Consider the following 15,039-nt stretch of genomic DNA (forward strand, 5'->3'; position numbering starts at 1 on the left):
AGGAAACTTAAAGGAAGCTCAACCATTTACTTCAGCAACCTCATTTCAGCAGAGAAAAGAAAATAGTCAGAACCTCATCTGAGTTCATGTAAGCCAGTGGCAGAGTTGAAACTAGTACCCAGACACTTCCTAACTTCATGGCCAGTGATCTTTTTGCTAATTTGATCCCCTTTTTGTTTAGTATCCACAGGAGGGTCTTATGATTAAATATTATTGAATCCTTGACTATTACCAAATCAACCAGGAAGAGATTTTTAATTAAAACGAAGTTATAATTAGATATTTAAATTATTTTTCCAGACTGGTAAAATGTGGCTGGGCCTCCAGGGCTTCCCTTGGACAATCAGAAATGTAAATATCGATTATGTGGCTCTGGATAAAAACTTGAAATTCATGGCAAAAGACTGTTACCACTGAGGTTTGCCACTAAAATCACTAGCGAAAACAATGCAAATAGGTTTCAGAAAACACAAGGCTGACTGGATGGAAGGAAAGAGAAACATCAGAACACGCTGCTATTTCATTATTCTTTTATTTATTAAAAGAATCTGTTAAGGAAGCCATTCTGATGTAAATTTTTGGTACTAAGCAAAATAAATAGTCACTGATATAAAAGGTGAAAAATAACCAAAAGAAAGAAGGACCAGAGGATGATTCTGGAAGCTGGAGACCAGAAAGCACCCTCTTTTCCCTCCATTCTCAACTCCAATTTACTTGATTTACCAGACCCAAATAGCTATAGGTCTTACAGCTGGGAGTAAGAGAGCCCGTAAGAGTCCCTGTGGATTACTTAGGGCTTCTTTCCCCTGTGCCTGACAAGTTCTAACTAGAGACTAGGGTTGAGGAACCCTCTGTCAAAGACCAGAAAGAACAGAAAACTAAAAATCCAGGAGTATTTGGTCTGCAGAAATTTATTCCATGAAGCCAAGGGTAGTTCAATATCAAGAAGCCTATCATATGTTGATAACGTATCTACTCCAAGAACAAGTTAAAGAAAATCATATTCACTATTAAGTGCTGAAAAAGTCCTTCATAAAATTTCAATAGACATTCCTAATAAAAAAAATCAAAGCCTGAGATAGAATAAAATCACTTAAATAAAATAAAAAGTATTACCAAAAAACCCCCACAACTGAATAGCATGCTTTCCAGAAGTCTGAATCACTAAGACCATTTTAATTAAAATCAGGAACTCAATAGGGATGCTATCACCACCATCATTAAACACTGTCTTAAAGCTTCTATCAAATATAAAAATAAGAAAATTTAGTAGCCTGCATAAACAGTGAAAAAAGAAGTGAAACTGTTTTTGCTGCTATTATCATATACCAGAAAATCTTAAAAGATGCTAGTATAAAATTAGGAGGATTAATCAAAATATCAAGAGGTAGATGGATAGAGAATTAGAAAAAATTAATGTCTATTCTCTGTTGTAGCAATTAGCTACTTAGAAATGGAAATCAGAAAAAAAAATATTCCATTTGCTATAGCGACAACACTCTAAGATAATTCTTAGGAATAAATTTAACAAAAGAGGAACAAGACATATATGAAGGCAACTCTGAAGTCTTCAACAGACATAAGACCTTGACAAGTGGAAAGGCATACCATATTCTCAGATGTAAAGATATTATAACAATGTATCTTAAAACCTAAATTAATATGTGAATTAAATGTAATTCAAACTAGAATCCTTATATAACTTTTCAGGATAATGGTGAGACTGGAGAAAATGACTTTAAAGTTTATATGGAAGATTAAATATGCAAAAATAGATAAGAAAAATATGAAACAGGAAACAGTGAAAAAAAGACTTGCTTTACTGGATATTAGAACATAACTCAGAGCCTCTTTAACCAAAACAGTATTGGTATAGGAATACACAAAAATAAATAAATAGAACAAGCTAGAAATCAATCCCAGCATATATGAGAATTTAAGATATAACAAACGTGGCAGTTCTACTCAGTAGGAAAATAGAAGTAGCACAACTGGTTATCCATCTGGGAGAAAGTAAAATTGGACTGCTATCATATGCCATGTACAAAAATAAATTCCAGATGGATTAAAGACATAAAAATATAACACGTACAATAAAAATCACAAGGAAACGTTGGAAAGTATATTTACAAAATCTAGAGGTAGGAGAGACCTTAACCAAGATGCAATTTTCTACATAAAAATTGAAAGTGTTTCGTATGGCATGAAACCATAAAGTTAATATAAATCTAAAATTCTAGAAAGATATTTATAATGAAGCTACAAAGAATATAATTATATAAAGTACTTAGAAACTGACATCTTAAAGTTAATAGACAAATAGACAAAGAATATAAAGAGATGGAAGAGCAAATCGCTCAAATTTATTTGTAGTCAGGGAACTGCAAACTAAAGACATACTGGCATCACTTACATCCACTGACAGCAAAAATTACAGTGATAACTAATACTGTTTGGGATATGTGTTAATAGGTACGTTCCTACATTGCTGGTGGAACTGTGAACTGTCATAGCCTTTCACAGAGGCAATCTGGACATAAGTAAATTAAATACAAAAATTAAATAACAAGTTTAAAAAACATATTACCCTTTGATCCAACAATCACACTACTGAGACTATTCAATAAAAGTCAAAGATTTAGAACATGTGTAAGACTGTTTAGTAAACACTATTTAGAGGCTAAAAACTTGAAACAAAATAAATGCCTACCAATAGAAGAATAACTGAATAAAAGATTGCACTGTCTTAGTTTGCCTGGGTTTCTATAACAAAACACCATAGACTGGATGGCTTATGAACAGCAGAATTTTATTGCTCACAATTCTGGAGGCTAGAAGTCTAAGATCAGAGTGCCACACAGCTGGGCTCTGGTGAAGGCCCTCTTCTGGGCTACACACTGCCGACTTCTAGTTGTATCCTCACATGGTGGAAGGTGGGGAGGATCTTTCCCGAGACTCTTTTATAATGGTGCTAACCCAAGCATGAGGGTTCTGCCCTCATGGCCTGATCACCTCCCTATCACCTTGGTATAGTGGTTAGGTTTCAACATGAATTTTAAGGGACACAGTCAGACCATAGCACCTGTTATCAATATACACAAGAGGGCTTCCCTGGTGGCGCAGTGGTTGAGAGTCCACCTGCTGATGCAGGGGAAGCGGGTTCGTGCCCCGGTCCGGGAAGATCCCACATGCCGCGGAGCAGCTGGGCCCCTGAGCCATGGCCGCTGAGCCTGCGCATCCGGAGCCTGTGCTCCGCAACGGGAGAGGCCACAACAGTGAGAGGCCCACGTACCGCAAAAAAACAAAAACAAAACAAAAAACAACACAAGAATGTTCACAGCAGCTTTATAAAAGCTAAAACAGGGAGAAATAAAAAAAAGCCACAAACATCTATAATAGCAGAACAGATTTTTTAAAGTGTGATTTAAATATTCATACAATGGAATATTCTCAGCAATTAAAAAAACGAAAACAAATATAAAACAAACTACTGATACACTCCCAAAATGGATGACCAAAAGAAGTCAAATACAAATGAGTACATGCTGCATGACTGTATGATTGTTTGTAAATAAAGTTCAAGAACAATCAAAACTAATCTAGGGAAAGATTACAGTAAGTCCCCTAAATATGACGAGTTCTGTTCCGAGAGCGCTTTTGTAAGTCCAGTCTGTTCCCAAGTCCAACAAAGTTAGCCTAGGTACCCAACTAAAACAACTGGCTATACAGTACTGTGCTGTAATAGGTTTATAATACTTTTCACACAAACAATACATAAAAAAACAAATAAAAACAAAAAATAAAGAAAACATTTTAAACCTTATAGTACAGTACCTTGAAAAGTACAGTAGTATCAGCTACATCACCACTGCTTTCATGCTGGCTTCTGGACATCCTGGGCTTGAAATATAGATTCTGTACTACTGTACTCTATACAGTACTGTACAGTAAAGAACACAAAAGCACAACCACTTGTACATGATGCACCACGTGACAATGTACGCCAGATACGTGAACTAACTTACATGACTGGACATGCAAACGTGTTTGCATCTTTGAAAGTTCGCAACTTGAAGGTTCGTATGTAGGGGACTTACTGTATTGGTTTTTCAGGGGTGGTGTAGGAGTGGTTATGACTAGAAAGGAACAATAATAACTTTTTGGGGTGATGGATATATTCTTCCTTTTGGTAATGATCAGAGCAGTGTATTCACATGTAATGGAGCCGTACACTTTAAAGTTGTGTATTTTAGCCTATGTAAATTACAGCTTGCTGTAAAAATAAATTTAAAAAAATTTAAAGTAGTTTCTCCCCTCAAAAAAATTCAGAGCAAATTTTTAAAATGTCAATTATAATAACAACTACCAGGTTCCTATTCGAGAAACAGATATCACCATTTTCATGGAACCAGAAAAATAGAGTACTTCATGTCTTCTTTTTTTTTTTTTGCAGTACACAGGCCTCTCACTGTTGTGGTCTCTCCTGCTACAGAGCACAGGCTCTGGATGCGCAGGCTCAGTGGCCATGGCTCACGGGCCCAGCCGCTCCGCGGCATGTGGGATCTTCCCGGACCGGGGCACAAACCCGCATCCCCTGCATCGGCAGGCGGACTCCCAACCACTGCGCCACCAGGGAAGCCCAAATACTTCATGTCTTTAAATTATCTCTATGAGTAGCCACACCAAAAATATTTAAGAAATAATTTTTGGCCAAACATTTCAAAGGATTTCAAAATGTTATAATTACATATCCAAAATAGGATTTACCAATAAAAGAAAAAAATCAACTAAGTGTACTTTTGCTAGCCATACATGTTGCATAACCTTGTTCTTCCATGTCTCCAATGGTACTATGAGTACAACGCTCTGCCATTCTTCCAGGCCTGGGGAGGTCTTTTCTGGAACCCATCTTAAACATCATATTCCTGATAAAGACTCTCCTATTCCCCCAGGCTGAATTAATCACTCCTTTTGATGGTTCCCACTGTGCTTTTCCAGACTATCACATGATTTATGTTCATTGCTTTTGTGTTTGACCTCCTAGCTCCAGCACTGTGGTTGTAATAGGCACTCAATATAGCTGGTTAAACAATAACATCAACATAATGAAGGGAAACAGAATATTAGTTCCTGAAGGAAAATACATCTGTCTGGAAACAAGATGATGAATAGAAACACTAATATTTTGAGCAAATAAAAGTCATTTTTCTCCACTTAGAGGGTGGGATAGGGAGGGTGGGAGGGAGATGCAAGAGGGAGGAGATATGGGGATATATGTATATGTACAGCTGATTCACTTTGTTATAAAGCAGAAACTAACACACCATTGTAAAGCAATTATACTCTAATAAAGGTATTAAAAAAAGTCATATTTCTGCTGAGGAAAGATCTGATTTCATGTTCAAATGTTGTCCTTACCTATAAGGTTTTTTTTTTTAATTATAGTTTTATAGAGATACTATTCACCTCATAACATTTTAATATATTTTTAAAAGAAGTCCCACCTTTTGTCACATTGAAAATTTTTCATATATTACTGGGGGTTCTGAGAAATTCATTCATAATTCAGGTTTGGGATTTGCATATCATTGGAGAAACTGCTTCCTAAAGATAAAAACTTGAAGAATTTTAGAAAACAAAAACAAAACTTATAACCAGTACCATGGGTCCTACAAAAGGCACAAAGCACAGCCTGACCTTGCAAAAAATTAGTTTAAATTCTTGTATACTTGTACAAGGAAAAATTTCGTTGCTTCACTTGCAAAACCTTGAGCAATTCATGAACTTGAGAAGGGGATACTATAAAAAATAGAATTCTTCACTTTAGAGGAATGAACTAAAAGGGAATATGGTTTACGATAAAAGAACCATGTTCTTCCAATTGTAAAAACTAGGACTAGGCCTTATCTACAAAGAGCACATTTCTTTGAAGTGTGAAAAGGATTAAAATAAACAAAGGGGGCTTCCCTGGTGGCGCAGTGGTTGAGAGTCCGCCTGCCGATGCAGGGGACACGTGTTCGTGCCCCAGTCTGGGAAGATCCCACATGTCGCGGAGCGGCTGGGCCCGTGAGCCATGGTCGCTGGGCCTGCGCGTCTGGAGCCTGTGCTCCGCAACGTGAGAGGCCCGCGTACCGCAAAAATATAAATAAATAAATAAAATAAAGAAAGGAGGGCTTCCCTGGTGGTGCAGTGGTTGAGAGTCCGCCTGCCGATGCAGGGGACGCGGGTTCATGCCCCAGTCCGGGAAGATCCCACATGCCGCGGAGCGGCTGGGCCTGTGAGCCATGGCCGCTGAGCCTGCGTGTCCGGAGCCTGTGCTCCACAGCGGGAGAGGCCACAACAGTGAGACACCCGTGTACCGCAAAATAAATAAATAAATACATAAACAAACAAACGAAAGTTTTTACACATGGCACAGCACAACTGACCTGACTAAGAATGAAATTATAGTCAAAAGAGATTCATACACAAAGGGTAGAGGCCATCTTTTGCCTCTGAGGTGAAAAGGAAGGAAGAAAACCTATGCCTTCTCCTTTGTGCCAACACTAGAAATATCTCTGGGACAGAAGTATGAAAGTTCTACTCTTACATCAGATAAACGAATTATATAAAATTCTTAGAAATCAAATAGCCACAATGATCTTTTTATAATAAATTTCTAAAAGGACTAATGCTGAAGCTGAATTATCATCCCCTTACCTTTGTGATGAGAATTCGGTACTTTTCTACCAGGTGGTCATTGTTGTGACAACCTGCTAGCAGCTGCCAGACTTCTCCTCGAAGAGCTTCAGGAACACCGCTTCTTACTAAGGATGACAACTGCTTTGGCCTCACACTCAAGTTAAGATGCCTAAAAATAAAGCCATAATCCATAAGTGCATAAAAGACAGCTTCTCTAAAAGAGTGTTATTTTTATGAAAGCTAAACTAAATGATATACAAAGACTTAATAAAGGTAATATATTTTTAAAAAAAGTCATTGAACTAGATGTGGCCAATGTAACTGTAAAAGATTGAGTGGAGGAAAGAATTCTGAAGTCAGACTGCTTCTTAAAGTATCTTTAAATTATTACTCTACTTTTTTTTGATAAAGAGCAAAACTGGAAACCACAGCTTTATGGTTGTAGTTTGTATAAGAAAAACAAAGCAAAATTCCAATCATTTGACACATAGCCAAAGATAAGAGCTCGACGCTGCATCAAAATTGATAAGCAAACTGTGTATTTTTACATTTAAATATATATTTGTTCCAAGTGAGAATAAATATAAAGATATATGATTTCAGCAGTTTTTATGACACCTTACTTCCAGTAACTTTTTTGAATAACTATGGTGGATAAGAAAGTTTCTACTGTACTATTTTAACATCAAAACAAGTCATTAAAGTCTTTGAGCTTCATTTATCTCATCTACAAAATGGGGGAAATAAAACAACTTTTTTGCGGGGTCGTGCTGTGTAGTATGTGGGATCTCAGCTCCAAGACCAGGGATCAAACCCATGCCCCCACTGCAGTGGAAGCACAGAGTCCTAACCACTAGACCATCAGGGAATTCCCTAAAATACTTTTTGGGGGCGGGGAATAAAACATCTTGAGGGACTTCTCAGTTGGCGCAGTGGTTAAGACTCTGAGCTCCCAAGGCAGGGGGCCAAGGTTCGATCGCTAGTCAGGGAACTAGATCCCACATGCATGCCGCAACTAAGAGTTCACATGCCACAACTAAGGAGCCTGAGAGCCGCAACTAAGACGCGGTGTAACCAAATAAATAAACAAACAATAAATAAAGGAAACACAGCATTAAATTATAAAAAAAAATCTTGAAATGTTGGTATTAGTTTACAAAGTGCTTTTGCACATAATTTTATTTGCTGCTTACAACCATCATCTGAGGTATGTGGTAGTATCTCCAGTTCTACAGATGCAGAAAGAAGTTCAGGGAAGTTGATTACAAGACTGAGGTAGCCTCAAACTCTAAGACTAATGAATGCACTATATGTTACATAATAGCTGCTTTGTGATTTGAAAGCCACCATTACTGACACATAAAGCAGGATCCTGACACAGAGGAATTCTTGTGACTATCAGATTTAAACAGAAGTTACTGGTACAAAATGACCACTATCAAAATACAAAAAGGTCTGAGACTTTTCTCAAAATTCTCCCAGAATACTAGCACAAAAATGCACAGTACATTTAAAAACGGTTAATTCTGTGATGCTAGCACCCTAATATAAGAGCTACAGATAGTTCAGTATAGTTTTGGCTTTGCTTAGAAAAAAAAACTATATGAAAGTTGAACAGGTGGGAGCAGAAAGGACAAAAGTAGTCCTATTACCTAATTCAAGGATTGGTACACTTTGGCCTGTGGGACAAATCTGGCTCACCATGCGTTTCTGTAAATCAACTCTTATTGAAACAGCCATTTTTATTTCTTTACGTGCTGTCTATGGCTGCTTTCACACTGTAACAGCAGAGTTGAGTAGTTGCAATAGAGACTATTGACCACAAAGCCTAAAACATTTATACTTGGCTCTTTACAAAAAAAATAAACCTAACCCCCAGGATTATTTGATAACCCTAGCTTGATTTATATTGATAAAATTATTTTCAGAATAATTTTATGTCACTTATAATAATAACTAGCTAACTCAGCATACTATTTTATTACTGACATTAGTTCTCTTATTGACTAAAATTCATATCAAAAGGAACTTGGAGAATTAGAGCACAAAGGTATATTTATTTTAATTACTGCCACTAAAATCTAATGTAGAGTTAAATAAACCAGCTTTGGGACCAGACTTGACTGTGTTAAAAATTCTGGGTGCTGTTTACTAACTAGAATTGCTGACTTAATCTCTAAGCCATTTCCTCATCTATAAAAATGGATACTATTTTATAAGGTTGTTATAGTTGAAATAGAGCACATAACTTAGCACAGCACCAGATACGTGATAAATCTATTACTTCTTACTATGATTACTACCATTACAACGTCTATTATTTTTAATCTAGAATAATCCTGAGTGGTGGCTCTACAGACTTGTATTTTGTAAATGAAGAAACAGACTCAAAAGAGTTAAGTGACCTGCCCAACATCATACAGCTTAGAAATAGGAGAGGTAGGATTTGAAGCCAGGTCTACCAGGCTCTAAAACTCCATGATACTGTGGATGGTTCCTATTACAGAACACATATAATAATGATGAAAAAAAATAATGACAAAATGAATTGAAGAAGAGAAACTGTATTATTATTTCTAAAGACATGACTGAAACCAGCAAAAACAGTTTTAAACACCCTGAAAGACAGTTGAGACAGATGGAAACTTAGTTAATATATTTGAAGGAGTAAGATAAGGATATCATTTAATCAAATGAATAACAAAATGAATAAACAAAGCTTGATAAAACAAACTCCAAGCAACTGTATAAAATGCTGGTGAGTTCATTTTATAAAACTTAGATGCTATATATAAATGATTTTAAATACGCTATTATATAACCATGTCAAGACTCAATTACATTTCTATTTTAGCGCAGAAACCTTTTTATACAGATGAAATTCCTGCCAGCAGCAGTCCAAACACTCCAAAATCACTGAACTGAAAATATATTGTGATGAGAGCATCAGCAGGTTTGTCTCCTGATTGCTAAAGGAATATCAAAAATAAATGAAAACTATTCCCCTGGGGGGCTTTTGCAGAGTTCATCTATTAAAACCACTTGTGTAAAGACAAACCATCCTTTGGTTTGCATTCTCCTCCTGTACACATTTGACATTTCCCAATGTGGAGAGTGTTTTACCAGAAATGTAAAGCACTGTGAGAGTGCTAGAAGCAGATGATGCCCATTTGTAGTCCCATCCCTTAAGGGCATGAAGTTTTTTTTAATGCTGAGACAGTCTTACTAAGAATAGAGTGAAGGTTTCAACAGTTAAAACTTCCGAGAAAAATCAGACTCCAAAATAACAGGTCCATGGGGAGCTAACGGACAACCCTAATAACCAGAAAGTCAGAAATAGAAAACTACTCAGATCACTTTCAAGTTCAGCTCTTTTCAGCATATACAGGCATCCTACTCAATGGGGAAAGGAAACTACATAAATGTCTCACCAACTTGATTTACCAGATTGTCTCTGATACCATTAATAAATACCTGAAGGTAGTGTACTCTCTTTAGACAGCCTAGAGGATAGTGTTTAATTTTGTTGTCAAACCATCTTTTGAGCTGATGAGAAATTCCTGAATTTTACAAGTGTTAGTAGGAAAAGTAATTGGTAGAGCAATTAATATATACCATGTTTATAACATGCTGCTCTGTCAGTTGAGGCATATAACACAGATAAGGAAAAATCCCACCTGGAGTCTCTTACCATGGCTCTATGCACTGTGTGAGCATCTTCTAAACCTGATTATTGTTTATAGTCTTAACAACTGTGTATTATCTTAACCAGTCAGTGGTTCCTAACCACTTTAATACAAATGACTTCTTTTCTTTTTTATTCTCCCCATGTTTTCCATGTTTGAATAAATATTTTCTGCAACAATGTGAATTTATTAGGTTTCTGATATTTTGAAAGTTGATCTCAGATCTTCACTACTACCCTTATAAACCTCTAAAAACAGATGAACCTCATACTTAGGTTTTTATTATTGGCTCCAAAATTCAATAATGTTAGGTAAAATTCCATACCCATAAAATAAGAATTATAGGTGAAAAGGAGAACTATTCTATTACAACTTACCATTTAGACAGCAGTTCTCCCCATGTTTCAAGAATTTTCTCTGCACATTCTTTGGATACATCACCAGATCCACTCAAGAGAGGTTCATCGTTATCTTTAATAAACAAAACACACAAAAAAGGATAACAGAGGTGGCTATGCTAGCCAGAAGAATGACCTGGAAACATAACAGTCAAATTTGAAAGATTTTACTGGGAACAAAGTATCATAATTTCTCTCTTTCAGTGTATAGTTATAAGTACGAGGAAAATAAAAATGGTCCCAGGTGGAATGTTGTTGTAATCTCTTTAATTCTCTTTTGCTTTTCATATAGGTCTATATTATGTCAACTGCAGAAAAGAGCCATATAATTATAAAATGATAGGACTCAAAATATGAGTATGTTCTCTCACCTATTCCAAAGCAAACAGCTTTATACATGAAAATATATCGCAGTCTTATGTATAACAGTTAAAATTACAAACCACCTAAGCATAAGCTACAAAAATAAGAAAGCAGAGAATGTCAGAATAAATTATGATACATGTTTACAATGTAAATTTGTGTTGACACTTGTTTACATAATGATCTGGCAAAATACCACAAAAAATAAACATAAGAGCTAAATCTTCATTATAATCTATGTTAAAAAACAGAAAATAGTCTGGAATGAACTATACCAAGACATTAACACTGAGTGATGGAGTTATGATTCTTTTTCCTCCTTTATGTTTTTATGACTTTCTAAATTTTCTACAATGACATAATTTATAATAGAAAGCACAAAAATATTTTAAAAAGGACCAAAATGAATCATTTCAAACTTAGTTCAAGTAATTAGGAAATGTAAATGTGAATATGAAGTGAAAGATTATAAGACATAAAGACAGTGAAAAAAGTGGCAATGATAAAGGCATCTGAGACAAATTGAAAAGTGTAATGAAATTGGAGGGAAAATATGAACTAAGACTTACTTAATAATCATCTTTTGTTGGACACTTGGTGAGTTTTCAACTTTTTACTACAAATAATATGAGGATGAACATATCTCATTGCTTTTATTGGGTATATGCCCAGAAGAGAACTCCCTGGGTTAAAAAATGCATGCTTTTAAGGATTTTGAAACTTACTGACAAACTGCCTTCCAAAATGGTTTTACCAATTGATATTTGCACTAGTTGGGTACAACAGTACTTGTTTCCATGTGTCCTCAATCAATGCTGTATCTAGATTTTTTGGTTTAACCTGCCTTAAAAAGTTTTGATCTTTACACCTCTGATGATTACATCATGAATTGGCATCCGTTTAGAGATGGCATATCTGAGAGCACTGATTTTAAAGGCTCAGAAATCCAGGATACTTATTATTAAACTTATTTACATTATAATGCCTTGAACATTATCAGCAGTTTTCATAGTGAGTTACGGAAGAGGACAGACTGAATATAAGTGAGACCTCTGCAGATAGATAAGGAAAAGAGAAAGGCTCCAGTGCACTAAGACAAACTTCCCCTGCTTCATTATTTTGCCAGAATTGGCCCTACTTTCTAAATACCTCAAGTAACTACTCATTAAAAATGTCAATATAACACAACGTCTTTGGGGGACGACAGCTACTAAAAAATGTACTAAAATTTACAAGAGATAATTCCTTTAAAGAGATTAGGAAGACCTATCTTACAAAATTCTCTTTTACTGTCTGGATGTGTTCAGAATGTTTTCTGAACACCTCTCATTTATAACTGCTGGCTTCCAGCCCTGTGAGCACAAATGTCCTATGGATAAGGAGGCTCTTTAGAGGATTACAGCCATTTCTTTCCATGGAGCAAACATCACAACAGGACCAGTTTCCCTTGTTTGTATACTCGGTTAGAGAGAATTACCAGATGGCATGGCTGAAGTCTTCTTCAGTCCCAGTTCTCCTGTCATTAACTTTTCACTATGGAAATGGACCCCAGGAGGGTTACTCATCCTGCCAATATTTACTGAGCATCTATTATATACCAGGAATTGGGTTACACACCAGGGAAATAATGTGGGGCAGAAAAGGACACACTCTCTTCCTTTACAGAGCTTGTGTTCTAGTGTTCCCTGATTCTCCCATGGACTGCTGACTGCTGTTAGTCCTTACCTCTCCCCAGTTAAGAGCTGTCAGTACAGGCCTTCTGAACCCCCTCAATTATATTAAAAATCCATGCCTGCTAGAGATTAGAACTACATCTCAATCCTGATGTTATCTATTAGTTGGGCCCAAATTTCTTTGTAACTGGTAGATATCCTTTAACATCTATAGTATGGAGATTTGAACAGTCTCTGGTTTCATAATAAATAGAGTGCCTTTCTCAATTTTTGGTGTTGTTTTTTAATTGCTGAGTTTAAGGGGAGGAAAGTTCTATAAACTCTTATTTGCTCTGCATCTTAAGCAGTGTTGACCTAGAAGGGAAACTGAAAGTCTCCAGAACCAGTTATACAGTAGACAATCTCAAACAGTGGGAACAATTTCACCTTTCCCAGCCTTAAAACATGACTTAAATCGCCTCTGCAGGAAGACTATAAATTGTATCTCTGACTTCGCAAAAACAACATATGTGCTTTCTTTGCACTTCAAAATGCTTTATGTGAACTAAATGCCCAGAGATGGTGACAGAATAGAGCTCAGACTATTAACTCACAGACCTGGATTAAAATCCTCCTTGCCAATTTCTGGCTTTTGTGACCCTGGGCAAATTCACTTTTCTGAGATTCTATTGCCTTATGCTCAAAATAAGTATATTCAAAATAAGTCCTATTTTTCAGGATATTTGTGAGGACTACATAAACAAAGTATTACTTTACTTTATAAACAAAGTACCTGTCTACCACATATTAAGTATCTAGTAACTGGTGGCCATCAAAATTGCTAATAAATGATCCTAAGCTGATTAGTCACAGAAAAAGCAGAAGTTACAGGGAACAACAGATAGTGGAGAGTAAGAGCTTGCTCTAAACTTGAAAAAAGGACATATAGTCATGGATATGTATTACTTTTAACCCAATCAGACATTCCTGCCACCTCCATGCTTTTGTTACTGTAATTTCTTAGCCAGAAGTGCCCAAATCAGCCCCTTTATCCCTGAATTCTCCTTTCACTTTAAAAGTTCCAGCTAAAAAACTATTCATGGTGCTCCACCACATACTCCACAATGAGAAATGAATTCTCGTCTATGAATTTTCTAGAGCACTTCTTGTGAAGCTCACATAGATGCATGCCTCATATGACCTCTCATAATCAGCTTGCTTTTGCCCTTAAAAATAAAGCTCTGGTACAAAATTATAAACTGGAAAATGCTTCCCAAACTTTCACTTTTCCTGTGTTCCTTCCCTTCATTTCTCACTTTTATACAGTATCTTTTAACACAGACTGATAGAACAGTTTACAGATATAACCATAAGAAAAAAGAGGAAAAAAAAAAGAACTGGTTGATTCCTAATACTTATCAGTGTGAAAATCCAATAATGTATAAATCAGTTGAGATGGGAACATTTATTGAGGTGGAAGCTGTGTCAGATTTGCTCTAAAAATGTGCTATATTAATACACTAAGCTTGCATAGACTGATTATTTTAAAAAGGACTAATTATAAATCTCATTTTTTTCTAACTTGGTTACAATTACCTTAAAGAAAGCCCTATGTTAATCACTTTTTAATCTCCCACAGTCCTCTTAAAAGAATTCAAAATACTATGTCACTTTATCAATTCCCTGATAAAATTGTAAAGGTCTGTATGGTCCGCCACCCCAAAACAGAAATTAAGCTCTCCCTACAATTTACCTTCCTCTTCATCGTCTTCTGGAGGAGAAGGAATCATTGAACTCTGAGATCCAGACTGTGGCAGGCGAATTGAGGGACTGGCTGTAGTTTTCCTCCTCTCTCTCTCTGATTCACTTTCCAAGCATACAACTTCATATAAAGTGTCAGTATTGTTCTTTCTCTCCTTTTGCTTTATCTTGAAGATGAAAAAACATTATTTATCAAGGGATAAAACATTTTAATTGAGCACTACTTCTGATTTCATACAGGATATGAGAATAGAAAGGTATTACTTTAAATATCTAAACAAAATGTAACCTTTTCTAAATAGAAAAACATATGTTTAGACTTAGGAAAAGGAAAATAGGATATTTACTGAGCGGGACTCTAGTTCTGCAATTTTATTTATTGTATTCAGACTGCATCATCAAACATCCAACTACCAATATTTAGTAAGTGTGAACTAAAAACTTAACTGTTCTGTAGCTTCCCAGTTACTTTGTTTTGTTCAAGGTTTCCTACATAAA

General features: G+C 36.0%; 1 protein-coding gene across 1 annotated transcript in view; it reads right to left on the reverse strand.

Annotated features, from left to right (window-relative positions):
- RABGAP1 (RAB GTPase activating protein 1) overlaps positions 1-15,039 on the reverse strand; it is a 136,761-nt gene that overhangs the window by 72,951 nt on the left and 48,771 nt on the right. Inside the window, exons 10-12 of the mRNA XM_060014185.1 lie at positions 14,534-14,708; positions 10,745-10,838; positions 6,700-6,850 (exon numbers count right to left, since the gene is read on the reverse strand). Coding sequence (XP_059870168.1) covers positions 6,700-6,850; positions 10,745-10,838; positions 14,534-14,708 — 420 coding nt within the window. The remainder of the gene's footprint in view (positions 1-6,699; positions 6,851-10,744; positions 10,839-14,533; positions 14,709-15,039) is intronic.

Source organism: Delphinus delphis, chromosome 6 (assembly GCF_949987515.2).
Source record: "Delphinus delphis chromosome 6, mDelDel1.2, whole genome shotgun sequence".
In the NCBI taxonomy this organism is placed as follows: domain Eukaryota; kingdom Metazoa; phylum Chordata; class Mammalia; order Artiodactyla; family Delphinidae; genus Delphinus; species Delphinus delphis.